Source organism: Limulus polyphemus, unplaced genomic scaffold (assembly GCF_000517525.1).
Source record: "Limulus polyphemus unplaced genomic scaffold, Limulus_polyphemus-2.1.2 Scaffold581, whole genome shotgun sequence".
In the NCBI taxonomy this organism is placed as follows: domain Eukaryota; kingdom Metazoa; phylum Arthropoda; class Merostomata; order Xiphosura; family Limulidae; genus Limulus; species Limulus polyphemus.
The window spans coordinates 292291-312050 of NW_013666191.1; the positions used below are offsets into that span (position 1 = coordinate 292291).

The window sequence follows — 19760 nt, forward strand, 5'->3', positions numbered from 1 at the left end:
AAAGACTTTCTCAGATCCATACCTACTGTTGATCCTTAGCTTGGCTATCAAAAAGTTGTCAATCATTACAGCTTGTATAAACACACTGTGCATTACCCCAAATCATGCTCAAGTAGTACGGAATTAAAGGTTACTTCTAAAGTGTTAAAAAAATGGTAAACTGGACTCATGTTCACATTCAACTGTAAAACCTGGGTTTCATTGTTTAATTATTTCCAAAACTCATTAAAATGACTTTGATAGAAAAATTAGAAATGTACCATCAACATACCATCTGTAATGAAGTAGGTTAAATTCTGCAGGACATTTTTCCAACCAATGTTCCTTATCAACAAATTAGTGATAGCAAGTGCAAGCTTTGATTTCATATTAACCCCATCAATCTAACTGTAATTGGACCCATGAAACATAAAATGTAATTCTCCAATCACATAAATATCTGCTAAGAAAAAACAAGCATAGGTAATAACCAATTTACTATAGCTGAATATGAATAAACTAAATCAGAGCATAAAGCAATAGCTTCTGCAATGGGATGTCAGTGCAGAGAGAGCTAAGAAACCAATAGTAATAATATTACCTTATGTAGGAAATTCAGAAGTGTGTTTAAATCTGTTGTGAGAGTAAAAATGTTTTTAACTTTAAGATACCTTACCCAAGATTAAGCAATCATTTGTCATCTGAAAATTTACTTTTTCTGGCTATGTGGATGAAAATTTAGGCTATGCCAGGAGGTCGTTGTTCATTCATGTAAAATAACATGCTCATCAAGTATTCCATGCCATGTCTCTACATACTGTGACCTCGCTCTCACAACAGACAACTTTGTGATAGTTGGCTGTGCTGTAGATGAGCTGCAATTAACAATCTGAGCCTGATAACTGCTAAACTCAGATCAGTATTAATTCAATGATACCACTACTTAAATCATGGCCTTGTTCCTATTGCAGCTACAATATAAAATCCCAAGTATTGTAAATTCAATGTAGCTATCTTAAATACAATAACAATACAACCCTACATAAGACTTGTATATAATAACTATTTTAAATACAAGAAAGCTTCATACAAGATGATAAAAACCCTATAACCCAAGCACTTTCGAAAGGTGAACCTTTCTTCTTCAGGGCCAAAATGGGAATGGTGGTGTAATCGAATGAGTGATATATAAAGGAAGTTGAATGCTGTCATGAAGGTCATCCAGTTTTCCAGGAAATGTTTAGTATACTTTTCCACGTACGATTGTAAATGTCTCATTTCTGATACAATGCAGTCGGCAACAAAAGCATTATGTAAAAAGGTGTTAGGGATATTTTGCTTTAGAATTGGCTAAATATATATATAAAACTGTACTTAAGTGTTTAAGTAAAATAAAGTTGGCACCTGAAAAAGAGATGATTACCTTTGATTACTCGCCTACCCAAATTAACTTTCTTGACGTCACTGTCTTTTTAAAGGATAGAATTTTACATACCAACTTGTACAAAAAACCTACAGACAGACCACAATACCTTCACTATAAAATACGTCACCCCACTCACACTAAACAGAAATTACTTATAGTCAAGCCTTTAGAATAAAGAAAATATGCTCAGAAGAAAGAGACTACAAAAACACACCAAGGATCTAAAACAAACCATGTTACAATGAGGACATAAAGATACTGAGATTGACAAATGAAAAAGGCTAACAACACTCAGCGGAAAAACATCCTAAAACAGAACAATACTAAAGTTTCAAATAGAATTCCTCTTATTACTACCTATCAATTTAAACTCAGAAATGTTTCACAAATCCTCAAAAAACATTTCCATCTCCTACAACTGAATGATCGACTTAAACAGATATTTCCTGAAGTTCCCGTTGTCTCCTTCTGAAAAAGCAGAACTCTAAAAGATATTCTTGTTCACACAAAAGTGAATTACATCCCACCAAAAAATGGTTGTCATCCATGCAATAAAGCTCACTGTCAAACCTGCAAGTTCATAAAAACTACTGACTCATTTTCTGACAAGCACAACCAAAGAAATTTTAATACATTCAAAGAAATCACTTCTGGAACAAAACACCACTTACCTTATACAGTGTAAAAAATGCAATCACCAATATGTAGGACATACACAAACAACTCTCAGAGAACGTTTCAACAACCATAAATCTTCTATTAACACCAAAAAAGATCTCCCTGTTGCTCAACACTTTAACCAACCCAGTCATTCCATTAATGATGTTACCCTCATCGGTATCGAAACAGGATTCAAAACTAAAGCTGATAGAGAAATAAAAGAAGCTTATTGGATCGCTAATCTAAACACTGTTCAACCTCTTGGAATTTATCTAGATCCTGGAATCAGTGATTGTCAGAAAAATAATTTTTCTTCTTTGCTTATTTCTTTCATGTAGTGTGAACCCTAACTTTCCTAAAACTTATTATTTATTTAAGAATATTTTCCATACTTATATGTATAAATTGATTAGCTGAACATCTCTTTTTCAATCACTTTCCAGGTGTCAATTTTATTTTACTTAAACACTTAAGTACAATTTTAAATATATAGTCAATTCTAAAGCAAAATATCCCTAACACCTTTTTAAATAATGCTCTTATCACCAACTACATTATACCGGAAATGAGACACTTAGAACAGTACACAGAAAAATATACTAAACATGTCCTGGTTTTTGATGACTTTCATAACATCACTTCAACTCCCTTTATATATATATATCACTCATTCCATTACATCACCATTCCAAGTTTGCCCCTGAAGAAGAAAGGTCCACCTTTCAAAAGTGCTCAGGTTATAGAGTTTTTATTATCTTGTATCAAGACTTATTGAACCTACATGTTCTTCCAACATCATTAAATACAAGAAAAATATGTCATATAAATCCAAACATCATGTAGTAAAATTGCTTTATATCTACTAACATTATTACTATTAGCTTCAATGTAACAAAACTTGATAGAATACATTATGATCATCATGGCTACAGTCAATAATATTAATAACTAGCTTGAGTACCCATCCCCAGGATGGAAGTTATGTAAATTTATGATTAATGAAAGGTTATCTTAGGACATGAAAATTTTCTTCCCTTAAATGTAATTTTTAAAAATGCAAAAATGCCAATTAAAAGTGCAAAACATAAAAATGTGAAGCCACAAATCTGCATGTATCTCCGCATGTACTCAAAAAACCTTCATGCCAAATTTGGTGAAGATCCATCTACAGGGGACAAAATAGTGGTAAAAACTGCAAACTGAACATTTGTATGTACCCCCTGCATGGACCTAATGAACCTCCATACCAATTTGGTGAAGATCCATCCACACCCTGTGAAGTAGTTACATGGACATACAACAGACAGTACTATTATATTTATATAGATACCTAATTTCACCTAACACTATTACAACCACTTTCATTTCACAAAACATTTAAGTATCACATGATATTATCACAACTATGTTTGCTATAAGAAAAAATTAATTTTACCTTCTTTCTATACAATAAATCTGCCTCATAACATCTGTATAGTTTGTATCAAATCATCTACTCTTTTTAGAATTATCTATTACCAAAAGTTTTATTTTACAAAATAAGTTTACATTATTCTAATTTTTATGTTCTTTGACTTTAAATTTATGCAACTTGAAAAATATCGAAAGTACTAGGTTTTATTTTGGCTAAGTATGTGTTAACCTAATAAATAAGAGTTATTATTATTCATTTTCTTTAGTTGATTACAAAGCTTTTAAGTAACTGTACAATTATAGATGCAACACTTAACGCTTCAACATTGTCATAAACATGCTTATAAACATGTGAAACAATACTGAATCGTCTGGAATAACAAGTTTAAAAAAGTACAAACAGTACTGTTGCAGTAGACGATTGATAAATGAATAAATCATTCATTGTTTCTAAACATTCAACAATGCATAAGGTCAAAGTAGAGCCTTAGACTTTTAGAAATAGCCATCGTCATGTACCACCGGGCTTCTACATAATGTTCAGGTGTTAGACATTAGGCACTATAAGTGATGCATTGCTGTTTGCTTGTTAACTTAGTTAATCTGAAATACTTGTTACATTAGAAATGAATTATTTTGATACAATATATAAAAAAGTTGGCATTACAGTTCAAAAAACACTTTTTTAGAAAGCATGTGATAAAGAAAATTTTTTTAAAGGCTAGTGTGATATCTGATGAATGTAAGTTCCATAAATTTCCTAATTAATCTCCAAGGTTCAGCATATTCTAAATAGTTCCAAGATAAACCTAAGCTTTGAATATTTTTTCCAGTTTCCTTGAAAATTCTTTATGTGCCAAACATTCCCAATCAACTTCAAAGCTTTCTTGTGTCCCGTAGAACTCCTACTTACTACCTCTAAGCATATGCCTCAAAAATATCTGTTACATCTCTGGTCGTTAGTTAACTTCCCGTATAATTTCTTTCCAATGAAACTTTAGCGACACAAGTCCTTTCTTAAATAAAACTGGTTTATTCTTTCTGAATACAACTTTGCAATACACTTAATTTCCACAGTCGCGCTATAACAAATGCTATAATTCACAACGAATGTCTCACGTGCTCACTCAACAATTTGTCTCTCTCTGTCCATAGTTCTATTACACATTGTTGCCGTCACGTCTTGACAGTCTTATATGTACAAGAATACCGAATATCTAGTAAAAGCTCGAGACTTCATGAATCTTCGAGAATATGACGTGTTACTAGCGCTGTCGTAACATATCTCAGTACACCTCAAGCTTTATATAATAAAAATATTTCGGCAACCTTCCAAACTTCATTGTATTTAAAATGGTTCTCAGACAACTTTTGACCTTGGTTATTCTCATACATTTCTCCACTAATCTTTAAGTTTGCAATGCCCCAGACATCTCCTAGATGTCATTTTCTGTATCATCCAAGGTTTCTTATACCATATTTGCTTTCTTTAAGATTCCAAATATTATGTTTTCAAATTACCTCCTGAAGGTCCACCACTTGACCTCCACACCTATTTTACATTTCAAATATCCCAAAATTTTACATGAATTCAAACTTTTTCACTCAGTTCATCTCTAACTTCAGTCATATTAAACATTTTCCAGTTAACCTTAAAAAAACCACTGTGTTTCAATTATCTGCAGATTAACCTTTAAACCTATTATCTGCCCCAAAGATTGTTGAAGTAGCATAAAAACTTATTATGTACCTGGGAGATCTCTCACTATACCTAAAATTAATACCTAACTTTATTATACGTCCCAACTATCTTTCAAATAACCTTTAAACTTATACTTTGTAGCCCTATTATTTTAGCTGTTACCTTGTGTTCCAAATATCTCCATGTGAAGATGTGCTAGTCCATTAATTATAGAGTAAGCCATTTTACACATAGTAGCTATATCAACAGTTGTTTTGTTCAGGTAGTCAAATAAAGATCCATTCTCGTGGTAATCAGTGACTAGCCACAGTTGAGTCCATGTTCCATTGTCTATGTAGAGAAATAAGTTGATGAGATGGGTATTCTTTAGTAAAGTTATAGATACTATTAGAACATACAATTTTAAAATGATAGAGTACTGATTTGAAATCTAAACTTCAGCTTTAAATTAAAATTTTTTAATAAGACAAGTGCAATTACATCATAACTTACCAGTCAGTCAAAATAATGGTCTATGATTCTTTTACACCCTTAAAATTTAATTTCTGACTTCTGTTAGCTACTTATATAAATTATAGTTGTGTCTACTCAAGGTTAAAGCTTACAATAAAAATAATTTAACATATTATCTCAAGTAAGCCTCAATATATTTGGATAAACATAATTGTTTAACGTATATCGTCAACTGAGAGTAGTTATAACTTCACTACTTTTATGATGTACTGAATCTAATGCACATATAAGGTTCTGAAACTTTCTGTATAAGTAAAGACATGTTTTGCTACCTTTGTTATCAGCTGCAATAAAACCAAGAATACTTTCATGGCGAAGCATTACAGTCTGGTATATCTCAACTTCTCTGAACCATGACTTCTCATCCCTAGAGGAAAAAATTTTAACAGCTACAGGCTCACTTCGCCATCTTCCCCTCCACACTTCCCCATACTGGCCTTTACCCACCACGTCCATAAGTTGGATCTGACGAGCAATGCTTCGCTGAACAAGCAATGGTACCCCTGTCACAAATAACATATTAGAATTACTTTAACATTTATTCCATCATAAAAACTTTATAATATTTTATAAAAGAAGCAGGGGTAACCTTGTAAAGATTGATCTACCAGTATTTTAAGACACTGTAAAAAATTACAGTTTACAAATTTTTGCTAAATAGACAAAATTTGTCTGTAATATACACAAACAGGTCTTAATGCTCTAGTAAAAAGTGTTAGTCTAAATATATCTAATGTAGTTAAATAAATTATGACAAAATTATCCCACAATACACTATAAAGGAGACAAGGGATCCATGTGAAATTCATACATTCTATGTTAGACAACAGGCGAGACATGGGAGTATCACATGCAGATAATACAAAGAAAGTATCTACTTTGTAACACAACATTTTTGAAAAGTACAATAATATCTTTCAACAAATATAAGCTTATCACTCAATCCATGTCTTTAGGGATGAATATAAGGAAGTGTATCTATACAATAGCCCTTGGAAGGATGCAACTGCAGGAAATAAAGTAGCAAATTAATAGGCTTAAATCATTAAGGCCTCATTGCAGAAATTCAAGAAGTGTTTAACTTAATCAAGAACACAGTGAAAATTGTGTGTAAATTGTCACATGCAATGGCAGCAGAGTATGCAAAATAATGCAGCTTCTAGAAATGGCTCCCAATTATGATCAGAAGGCTTACCATATTACATGGCCCAACTATTATTACAGATTGTGAGTGGATGAGATAAATCACACCAAAAAGGATTGAAGCTGAATGCAAGAAAGAGTTTAGATACCTGTATCAATATCAAGGTTAATACCACAATATCCTGTAGATGATGTGGAAAATGCACATGGCAGCTTTTCTGTCACAGTTATTCCTGTTTTATATCATGCAATACTTCATTGTGACTAATGAGTACAATCTGCTACCACACATACCTGTGTCAAAACTGAATGAAAGTCCTATAATGTTTTTTTTTAATATTTTCTTTGAATTCTCTTCAAAAAAAAGCATAGCATTTGATTAATATATAGGACTCTGTTCTGGTATGTGAGGTTCCTTTCCAATACCCATATGTAATGTGTTATGGAGTTTATGAGATCCATCTATTGCACTTACAGACTTTACTCGTTCACCTTAATCGATTCACATAGAGAAACCCCTTTTTTAACAACTCCTTATAGGTTCGTTACCAAATCCCACTGGTTATGGGCACTTCTTATCTTAAAATACTTAGTTCTTTGTGAAAAATTCCAAATAAAAATATTTTGGATATAGCTCTCTAACGATATCTATGATAACACCATCTCAGCAAGAAAATGTTTGTTTATTATACTTCTACAACATCAACTTCTATGATAACTACTTTTGAAATACAGTATTCAATAAATCTGATAATTTTAATTCAACAAAATTAACGTTTAAAAAAGTTTACTACCACTTGCAATTTATTTCATCAGTCACTGATGTCAGTATGATGCATCTTCATTAACTCATTTAACTGTAATGTTGATTAAATAATGTGCTCCAAAATGCTATGTAACATGTAGTGTGAATGTAGCTGACTAAATTTCAAAAGGTAAGTTATTAATGCAGAAGAGTGTTTGCCATGCCTCCCAATAGGCCACTGCAAAAACAGAATATTTAAAGCACCCTTTTTCTAAAGATATAGAACAAATTGTGGTTTCACAATCCAAGATATGGAGTTAAATATATATATAAATAATTTATACTTGACAAATAATAAAGGTAAATTTTTATAACTAGCTGTAAAATTTCAATGAGAAAATTCATTATTTTGTGTGTGATGGCAGATTTTACCATGCAAATTCAGATAATGAATACATAAAAAAACTCTGAAAAATATTATATTTGCACTCATCTGTATTGGATAATTATGGCAACATCAAGAATACATTAGTGAAAATATTACTTTCAAATTTAAAGGTTTTTGGCCTATTTTGAGCAAAAAAAAAGAAATAACTGATGGGAACAAAAACACGAGTTTTTATAAATTTTAATGATTTCACTTTGGGGTCTAGTTTACATGAAAAGTTCACTCAGAATCTTTTTTCATAATTGCTTTAACTAAGTGATGAAAAAACTATTTTTTTAACACTGTATATAAAGAATATGGAGAAGAAAGTTTCAAATGTAGGAGTTTAAGCCAAATCAAATCTAAAAACCTTCTGAACTAACTAAATGATCAACTGGAATGTATGCATTCTCCAGCTATAGTTCATGATCTAAATACTGCAGAAAGCCTTTGACAGCTTCTTTGATACCACATATATCAAACCATAAATAAATCAAGCAACATAGAAGAGTTTGGCATTGCACCAACTGAGGAATAATTGGAAGGACTTCCCATAATGTTGTCCATCAACCAATCAGAACTATGTCTTGCAAATGGATTTTCAGAAATGCGTCGTTTGCCATCCCTATTCTCTGTTTTATTTCATGATCACACTTCCAACTGATGTTATCCAGCTTCCCAGGTAGTTTAATTTATTGATCTGCCTTATATGTTCCTTATTACTTTGATAATGTTTACAGGAATGATTTTCTTCTTTGTAATTACCATGCATTCTGTTTTCCTACAGTTAATACTTAAACCCCTCTTCTCACTTTCAATAACAACTTTATATAAAAGTTTTAGTAGCTTCTCTTCTGAATCAGTTACTAAAATTATGTCACCAGTATAATACAATTTGTTCATGTTTTTTTCTGCCAATGATCAGCCCTGATAAATTCTCAATCTACCTCAAGATTTTTTCACTGTACTAGTTGAACAAGTCAGGTGAAAAGACAAAGCCTTGTCTCATTCCTATCTTAATTTTGATGAAAGTATTTTATTCATTTTCTATCTTCACTGTTGCAGTTTGGTCCCAGTAGAGTTTTCTTAAAATTCTCAAGTCTTCACCATCAATGTTCAGTTCTTCCACCATTTTCATTAAATCCAAATGCTTGACTCTATCGAAGCTTTGGTATAATAACTAAAACACAAGAAAAGGTTTCACTAAAAACATTAGTGAATAAATGAAGCTCCTTCAAATAAACTCTAATTTCATCTCTTGTTCTTTAGATGGTTGTAGAAAATTTTAATATTAGAATATCAACCCTTTAGGCATTAAGAATAGTTTATTATTAGAAATATTAACCTTCCTTTTAACAGAAATAGTACTATGATACCCCTAAAGTCCAATATCCTTAGTTTGAAGTAAAGCTCATGATGTAACAATGTCCAATGAGGGTAGTTTAAATCACAACCATTAACCAAAGAACAGAAACTGATAAACCTTATAAACCATCATGATTCTTTCAAAAAATATTTTCAGTAGATTTAACATATTGCTTTCATTAAATGACTGAATCATAGAGTGCACAAAGTAATGTAGCAAATGTGTACATATTTAGGGTAGGCCAGAATTACACAAGATCCTATTTTATGGAATACTGGATCAGCAAACAGTTCTAGACATTCCACAAAGTAATTTCTTAAAAAATCTCCCCCTGTGCCTTCTTTTCTATATTCTTCCCTGATCTCCCTCTACTTTATTATTTTGTTGCTTTTGACTTTTGTATTTTTTTTCTTTCTCTGTATGCAGTCCTGCCACTGTTTTTCCCAGATCTCCTCTACTTTAATATTTTGTCTCATATGAAACCTTGGATGCATGTTATGAGGAATAAGTCAACTTTTCATAAGCATGCTTAAAAAGAGTTATATTGAAAAAAAACAACAAAACATTATATTAAAAAAATGTTACAATACTGAGCTTTTGTTTTTTCTTCATTAATGCCTTGAATACTCAAATGTTATAACTATCACACCATGACCAATGCTTTTCTTTAACTCAACTGTCCTGTTAAAGCAATTTGTACATTAGGTATCTTTATAAGAATATTCTACTTTCCATAACCATATTGCTCAAATTTCTCTATAGCCCAGACAGGCAAATCTAAGATAAAGTTTATTGAACAATAGAAAATACTGAGTTTCACAAAAACGTCTTGAAATAATCTTTTCATACTCTCGCCTTTTACTGTTAAATCAAAATTTCAGTAAAATGGGGAATAAAATAATTATTCTTTGTTTATTTTGTTTCGGAATGATTTGTTTGTATAATGGCCTACATTTTATTCATTAATCTTGTCAAATTACAGAATTAAATTATCCAATTTCATTATGTCATAGGTGTTTTCTTAGCTGACTGCATATATTTATACATCAATCGATACCACTTGAATATTTTCCAAGGATACTGAAGGATAATTGTACAGATGCTAGCCAAAATGACAACCTTGAATTAAATCAAAACAATTCCTTGCTGTAAGTATCATTTAATTCTATAAATGTTTCAAAATGTATCTGCTCTTTTTTGATACAATAGAAAACAAATTCTGCTTTGGCATTAGTTCTGCATCAAACAACTATTGAACAGATGCATGTTCTATGGTGCATAATACCATGAACATTGTGGAGGATTATGATTTTAAAGACATAGTAATACTTATCTTTGCTGTAGATTGCATCATTACAGTAATGGCTGTATGTATGGCAGATGAATTAGGACAGGCCTTGTCAGGCTGTTGTCACCCGAATTATATGACACCACCAAAGATGATTAGTGAACATATTTGAAAACTGACACACACACATCATTTCACTTAGTTTACTTTGTGATCTTTGCTCAGAGTTGATCTAAACTTCTTATCTTGAGGTCCTTATTTTGCTCAAAGTTATCTTGATACCATATTCTCTTCTGTAAATACTGCAGGACAAACATTTCTATTTGTATCAGCCTTTCTCTATGGTAACAAGATTTCTATTCTAGTAAAAGCATGTCTGTATTTTGATGCCAAAGGTATGTTTCTTCTCTACTAATTTTACTACACAGTCTTAAATCTCAACTTCCTTGAACACTTGAAATGACCCCCTCCATCACATTAACAGCTTATGGTCATTGACATGAATTAGAACTAAAGGTTCAACTCTACAATTTCATGTTCATAGCACTGTGTACTTGATAAAGTTTATCTTGTATCTGTCTTCATTGTTGTATTGATGAATCTGTGCCATTACATAGTGTGTTTGAAGTATTTTCTTCAAATCAGGAACATACTGAATATCTCTATTTTCTGAAGCAGTATAACCAAAACCCTGAAAAATTCTCATGAGTACTTTTGTTACAGAAGAGTTCAGGGGATAAGTGCAAACAGCAAAACACTTAGATAGCTGTAGATAGAAAGCAGTGTGTTGACACCTTTCATTATATCAGATATACACTGTGTTCATTGACCTGTTAACATTTTCTGTGGTATCCATCCTCTGTAGAACATTTATATCAGTGTCACAGGAAAGCTTTTTATTTCAGTGTAGAATGCTCAGTTCAATTGTAATCTCAGAATACCTTGTAACATAATCCAGCAACAATAAAATATTGGTACAATATCTACTGTTACAATCAAAAATGAAACATCTGTTTTGGGCAAGTTTTCTTCATTCAGACAGTAGCAGCTTTTTCTAAAGAAATGTTTGTTAATTTTCTAAAACACACCAGAAGAAACACAACTAGCATCTATGCAAGTTTATTTTTACCTGTAAGTCAGCTTTTTATTTATTTAAAACATATGAACACATCTTTCCATTTGATGTTTATCCATTTATTGAGCAAAGAAAACTTCAAAGATTCTTCCTTCTCTCTCTCACAGCTTTCCTCCAGGAATTGACCACTGTGAGGAGGATGAAGTTTCTTTCCTTTCCAGCTTTCTCAAAGTTTTCATCAGCGAATGCAGATGAAAGGAGCTACTTAATGTCAGGTTCAAGTCTTGTCTTCTTATGTTTGAGATATTCCAATTCAGTTTCTTCAAATTTTTTTTTTCCACCTTTCTATGGCTTTTGCTTTCTGAACTTCTCTTCTAAGTACATTCAGGACACCCCCAGCATGTCTAATGTGGTCAATTAAAAAGGGACAGGCATTTTTAGTTTTCTGCAATAGTTTTTGTTTAAATAAAAGCACCTTTTGACACTGGCCTGTCCATGAGACACAGAAAGAAGAGTTTTGCTAACTCTTCAAATCATCTGGAATTGTTTCTTGTTTGACAGGAGATAGAAGTATAAAGTATCCAGTCTGTTTTGCTCTTTCTGACACATATAAGCTCTTGAATGTCATGAAAAATGTGAAATTATTTGTACTGCCTGAGAATACTGTCACAGTCCCTTTCTTCAACTTTGCTTGCATTTAACAGACATTTTAGACAAGATGAAATATAAGAACACTGGATGATGCATTTAACAACATTACTTTCAGATTCAAGTAGCTCATTTTCCTAACTAAGTTATAAGTTAAGGGGAACTTCTGAGTAATTTTCATAACAACAGCTTTGAGGAACTGCCTGCATTCAAGTCTAAAGCAAAGCCTTTATCACAAATTTTTGAAGCCTTCTTTAAATCATTAAGGACTTTCTTTGTAATAAAACCAGCATCAATTTGAAAGGTTCCTTTAAAATCTTTTTGTCTGTCAAATCCAGGTTTGCATCGTGTATTGGTCCAGCTCTGTTTTCCAGTTGTTCTGAAGTGACAAATTTTTCCAACAATCCCCTGACAAGATCATAGAGATCTGCAACCATAAAAGGCAATATTGATTTATCTTCCTGGAATTCTTTGAGAAAAGGTTCAATTTTTCTAGCAACTAAGAGAAGAAACTGTGCTTTGGGGATGAAGAGAAGGGAACTAATAACTTCATCAATACTGTCACACGAGTTTTAATTTGGTACATTTTTTTGCACATCCACACGTTTTAAGATGAGATAGCAACAACAAGCACATTTGCACAACATAGATGTTCTCCAGCCATTGGTGTTTACAAAAACTTTGGTAGAAGGTCCAAGCATCCAATCTCACTTTTGAAGTCATCAGATCATGCTGGAGAATCTTTGAAAAAAAAAAGTAGAAATTTGCTATAATTTCTTCAAATTTCTAGAATTTTGAATTATGGGTAAACTACAAGATCCAATTTGCAACAGGTGTCTTTTTGATTGAGTTTACTAGCTTCAGTTGATAACATTTCATGTAATTTTCAATTAACAATGAGGCCATTCATGGATATTTGCAATAAGATCTTAGAACCGAGGTCTGTGGCAACAGGAAACAGCTGGTTAAATAGATAAGTGGCAATAAATCTTCCTAAGAACTCTGATTTGATTTATCTTGTGTAGACAGTTTTTTCATCCAAAAGGTGAGCATTAACGTCACATTGTTTCATCTCGAGGGCTTGTTAAAGCTCTCATCAAAATTCTGAATTTTTTGCTTCAGTATGGAAGTGAAATATGGATCTAATCCATGTATGGCTAAGTATGATGTTTTGTATTCCCCACATGAAAATATTTGGGCAATTTCATGGTCAGGGAACATACTCTTTGAAAAGTTCTGTGGTCCTTTCATTTGAATGGCAGTCAATAGTTCTCAAACACCATAAAACTTCTAATCTTAAAACATCAGTAAAAAAAACAAATGACTGGATGCTGGATGTTGAACTGATGGTAGACTGTTTTTTGTTGTTTTTTTAAGATAAGCAGTTTCTGTTCAGGTAGTTTGAAGAAGGTGCAGATAGTAGTATTGTTGCTTGATATTGCTTTCAATCTTTTCATGGTTTTCTGCATGTTTTTTGTTTGTCATATAATTGAACAAAACTGCTTCTCTTGAACTTTGACACGGTTCACATTTTGCTTTTCTAACCATTTCTAGTAGTTTTTATTTGAAAACCAGCTTGTTATAAAACTATACTGGCCTGGCTTTTTTCAAACCTGTAGGGGGATGGAAATAAAAATTAAGTTCACAATACAAACAATGTTCATTTGATTATGTTACATTGGTCTTTCAATATTATATTATACATAAATGTATTAAATTAATAGGTAATGCTGCTAATTTTTTAAACCTGGTAGAATTTATTATACAATACTTATCCTAAGACTTCTACTGAGATTTATTTTATTATGTATTGCTATTTATTCATTAAGCAACTTTACTGGTATTATAATATATACACATTATAATTTTGCAATTATTGTTTTGAATGTGAAGTCTGTTTTAGTAGGATTCCTACAGTTTCAGAGAATTCCTTGCTACAAATAGATCTAGGCCTAGCAAAAATAAAATGGCCTTTAAACTGATGCCATACATGATAGACCATGTTTGGTTTGGCAGCACTGGATGTCCAATACATTGTTAGGCCTTGCATTATTTTGGAAACTTTTTCACTAATCCCAGGTCTTAATGCAGCAATGCAAACACAAGCAAATATATATACAAAGTTGCTGTCTATATAACATGACATGTGTACCATGCATGTTCTGGTGTGCAAAAACCTGTTTTGGAAATAAACAAAGAAGCTGGTATATTTTACACAGCTCACAAATTTATCAATGATTTTACTTATGCTGTAGCTCTAATAAAAGATTAAATGAAAAATTTATTGGTGTGATTTATAATGTATTATGTTACTTCAACAGATGCTGGCTGCAGATTTATCACTTTCTTTCTATAACTGGCATAAGTAAATAGAAGTACAACAAGCGGTAACAGCACAAATTAGATCTACGCTTAGGGTTAACAAATACTGATATACACATGTGAGAAGTGTTAGATAAAGGTTTAATGAAAAAGGTACAGTCTATTATTAGACCTACATCTGAATCCTGCAAATACAACTGAGTGAAGACTTCAATTCCAAGTTAACTCTCTTCACTTTTTATTTATACATATGCCTATAGTCATAAGATAGTCTATAGGAAAATTGGCTGATTTCATTGAAAATCAGTGGCACTAATAGACCCCTAGATATAATAATGAACACGCTTTCTGTTTAATCTTTGGAAAACTATATCTAACGTTAGGTCTATAGTTAGATCAATTAGATTTATCTGCTACAAGTATAACTTGATTTGCTTCTTATGTCATGCATTAATATTAGTCAATTAGGCCTTTAGCACTTAATGTTAGCCCTATATCTATCTGTACAGTTTCAATTAGGTGTCTATAGTCTTATCAATTTAACAATTTTTACTATGTCATAATGTAAATCCAGATCTAGTTAATACATTAGGCCTAGATACTAACATTTAAGATACTAGATTCTAATGTTAGTCATGTTAGTGTCTAATTTTGTATGAATGAATTAAGATCTAGCCAATGCATATGTTCCTAAAAGACCTATATGGTATAATATATTATGCAAAATTGTAAACTTATAATATAAATTAGCATTTTTTATTATCTTATAACCAAACTTGCAATGTTTAATAAAGTATTTAGAAAAAAACAGCAACTTACCCAGGTAAGTCATGGTATCAACAGATCAGCTAAAATATGGTAATCATGCTCTTGGACCTGTGTAGCATGTCAGATGATAATGTGCATGTACATACATGGCAAAACAGTCCACTCAAATGATACCTGATGTTTTCAAACTGTTCACTTATCTTTAAATTTCATTAATATTTTTGGGTCAGATTGTTGTCTAAATTTTAAAACTTTTCCAAAACCTTTCAGAATTTTCCATAAAATTTCCAGGCCTGTAAATGATATTCAAAAATTTAAAAACTTTTCAATGATTTCCAGAACCATGGGAATTCTATCTATATTCTTGTGCCCTTTTTCTATGACTTGGTGTCGAGTTCAAATATCTTAACATTTGTTAGACAGCTGGTGCTTTCTTTTCAAAACTATGGACACACATAACAAAAAAATAACTCAAGTGTATGCACAACGGCACTCATCAAAATGATACTGCCTGAAACTAACACAATACAAAAAATAAAGACAAAAATATTAGACTTCTATTGCTAGCAATTGTTTACAAAAATTAAAATACTGACACATGGTAGATAATCTTGACAATAAAGAAATAGTGTAATGAAAGACTAAAACTTCAAATGACATATGTTGATTAAGACACATGGGGAAAACATTGACTATTTTTCTTAGATAACTCACTTCAACTCATTTGTAATAATTCGTTATGTTAACTCTGCTAGAGCTCACTTTTAATGGTTAATTATGCAATATACACTGCTGGAGTACCATGAATTATACATTCTGACAGAGATTTAGCAAGTTAATTTAAATTAGCACATTAAATTACCTTATTGAGGACTAGCAAGAGAAGTTACATTTTACCCCTACCTGATCCTGACCCTGAGGTGGTCATTTCAATCAAATCCTTAATGGTGGTCCCTAACATAGGTTCATGGGCATCCATATTCAACTCCAATTGTTGTTGATACAGATGAAATCTCTGCCGCTGCTGGCAGGTCCAGATGACAATCAGTACTATTATACAGATCAGACATATTGGACAAGTGACAACCAGAACTACCTCTAATGTACCCAACTGTTTACTTTGTGTTTCCACTGTGCTTGCTACAAGAGAAAAAAAAAAAAAAGATAGAAATACTTTAGAAAAAAAAATAACTGAGAAGAACAAACAGTACAGTCTGTTAGGATGTGTCCAGGTGATCAGCAGATGTTAATTTAAAGCTGTCATGTCAACTAAAGTAACAGGAGTTATATACTAATAAAAGGTTATTAACTGGATAATGAGACCACAGATGTTATGCACACATTAGTGACTCACTCTAAAAAACAAGTAGTGAAATAATAAGATCAGAAATTTCAAATGCAACATTCATGTTGACATAATTTTATGTGGGGAAAAGGTCAACTTACAATATTGGGTTGTTTCTGGAGCTAGAATCTAGCTCTGAATAAGTTTCTTAATAAAGAGAAAACTAAGAAATATATAAAATCTAAAACACACACAACTAATTCCAAAATAAATAATGAACTAAATGTATGGAAATAAAAAGAGCAAAGAACTACATTTTTTTAAGCTAATGGCTCTAAACATTCTCAATATAAAAAGTAGAGCATAAGGATTGTTTGTATGGTCATCTGAATGACAACTTATGCACACAGTGAGCTAAACAGCCAAGTCAAAGACCCCCTACAGCTTGTATAGTTGTCCCTCATTACGAATTATGAACCAGATGGAAGGCAACAAGATGGCAGCATCTACCACTTGTACTGGCTTCTCTTAACCAAACAGCAGTATCAAATTATCACTCTTTTTATTTACCCACATCTTAAAAGTGGGCTTAGTAACACTTCATCTTGAACCTGAGACCCTCAAATCCCCAATATAATATGCTAACAATGCTGCCAAGCTTGAAACTAGAGTAAAAAAAAAAAAGAACGAGAGTGTGTGTGCGTTGTCTTATAGCAAAGCCACATTGGGCTATCTGCTGTGTCCACCGAGGGGAATCAAACCCCTGATTTTAGCATTGTAAATCTGAAGACTTACTACTATCCCAATGGGACAGCAAAAAAAAAAAAGTATAACTATTAAAATGGACAAACCACTTGAATGTGTGACCAAAATAATTTGCATTGGTAATAATAATATTGAAAATTATCTTAAATACTATAACCAATACCATTAATAAAGCTAACTTTAAAGTAAAATGGAATATGTAATTAACTAATATCATTAATTGTTTGTTACTTTGTACAAACATGATCATGTATAACTATTTATATGTATAACTATTAAAATGGACAAACCACTTGAATGTGTGACCAAAATAATTTGCATTGGTAATAATAATAATAATATTGAAAACTATCTTAAATACTATAACCAATACCATTGATAAAGCTAACTTTAAAGTAAAATTGAATATGTAATTAACTATAATATCATTAATTGTTTGTTACTTTGCACAAACATGATCATGAATGACTTTTGGCACAAACATAATTCACTAGACCCAGATATACTGAAATTTTATATTAATTAATGAAAGGTTTGCCCTGCAAAAAATAAGTATATACATTTATGATAAACAAAAACTGCTACAATTAAGTGCAAACTATAATACTGACTAAACAGCAAAAAACTTAGTCACAGCAGGGTATGCATTGTTACAGGTTGTCACGAAAAAGTTAGCTAATAGAGATTTAAATAATATTGTAGTTTTTTCATTCTTTCATTATACAAAAATAACAACATGATGAATTTAAGCCTTTAAATTGCAAAGTCTCACATACATTTTTTCATACATATATATAGATAGAAACTTACTAAAAATTTGTGTTGTTGTTTTATGTAATTTCATAAACATTCAGATACATGCAAACGCTAAATAGTTACTATTTAGAGTTGGGAGGTTAGTATTATTAGCTAATCATTGGCTCTAATAATAAATTAAGTTAAATTAATCACTTAATACAGTGCTCCTAGAACCATGATGCCTACAAGTATACAAACAAACAAATAAGAAAAAGGGTTTGGTGGTGGGTAATGCCAGGCAGTTGCCTTTAGTCAGAAGTTCAAGAAAAAAAAAAACGTTGGCAGTGGAAGCTACCAGACAGTTGCTTTCCTTCTAGTCAGCAGTTCATGAAGAAAAAAAAAAGTTGTTGGTAGGTGTTGCAAAACAGTTGCCTTCTCTCTTGTGAGTAGTTCAAAGTGAGTGACAGTGGTAAATAGCTTTAGTCTCTTTGCCACTACAAAGACAGGGAAGTAAGTTCAGTGAGAATGGGAAATGAACCCAAGGCCTTTGAATCATAAGGCGTATAATATGTCTCAAGTTCAAACCGAGATTAAGAAATATATTGTAATAATATGGAAATTACAACAAGAAAATCTCCTGCCCAACTAGTGGTCATATTACTATCCTGAAATTAGGCCTGAGAATGGGCTTTGTTTGTGTTTGTATATGAACTTTCAAATAGATAAGAGTTAAAAATTCATGAATAAATTACATGAACATAGCTTTGTCTCATAACAATAAAAGTCAAATAATTATGAAACATTATAATTTTTTGTGGTTTTTATATAAAATTGTTAAAATAAAATTGAGAATAATGTTTCAAAATAACGTTTGATGATAAACATCTGACTGGTTGAAACAAAGGATATATATATAAAAACTAATAATTTGACTAATTTATCCTAATAATCTAGTTGTTTGAAATCACAGTTCTGACTGTTTAACAACAGAGTTTTACTATGTGGAAAAGGACTTGTGGTATTCCAAGACTTCAGAATATAGAACACACAGGTATCTGATCATCACACTAACAAGAAGTTTAAAGATTGGATTAGTGAAAGGAAATGTGACCAACTTGTTGGCAATAAAAATACTGATGTTAGACTAACTTGCAAAAACAAACTCGTTTTATTCTCACAAATGGACAAGTTGAAAGTTTAAAACAACAACTAAATTATGAAATTTTTCTTTAAAGAGTAATGATTAAAATTCACTCTCTGCTTGTTCAACATTAAAAACTTCTCCATTCTAAAAACTAAATTACATTTTTTGTTGTCTTAAGTGATGGTCAGAATTAAAAGTTGAAATGATGGAAATTAAATGCTTGTTTCTTTATGAACATATTCTAGACATATAATGGTTGGAGATGGCTTGAATGGGTAATGAAGAAAAACTTTAATATAAGTTTAACATAACAGCAAAAATGATGACAAAACCTTGTCGAAACGTTGTACATT

At 31.6% G+C, this 19760-nt stretch overlaps 1 protein-coding gene across 2 annotated transcripts in view; it reads right to left on the reverse strand.

The window, feature by feature from the left end:
- LOC106459251 (TGF-beta receptor type-1-like) overlaps positions 1 to 19760 on the reverse strand; it is a 137868-nt gene that overhangs the window by 12778 nt on the left and 105330 nt on the right. For both annotated transcript variants that reach the window (XM_022385710.1, XM_022385711.1), the window contains 3 exons: positions 16379 to 16615; positions 5966 to 6196; positions 5343 to 5510 (listed from right to left, as the gene is read on the reverse strand). In XM_022385710.1, coding sequence (XP_022241418.1) covers positions 5343 to 5510; positions 5966 to 6196; positions 16379 to 16615 — 636 coding nt within the window. The remainder of the gene's footprint in view (positions 1 to 5342; positions 5511 to 5965; positions 6197 to 16378; positions 16616 to 19760) is intronic.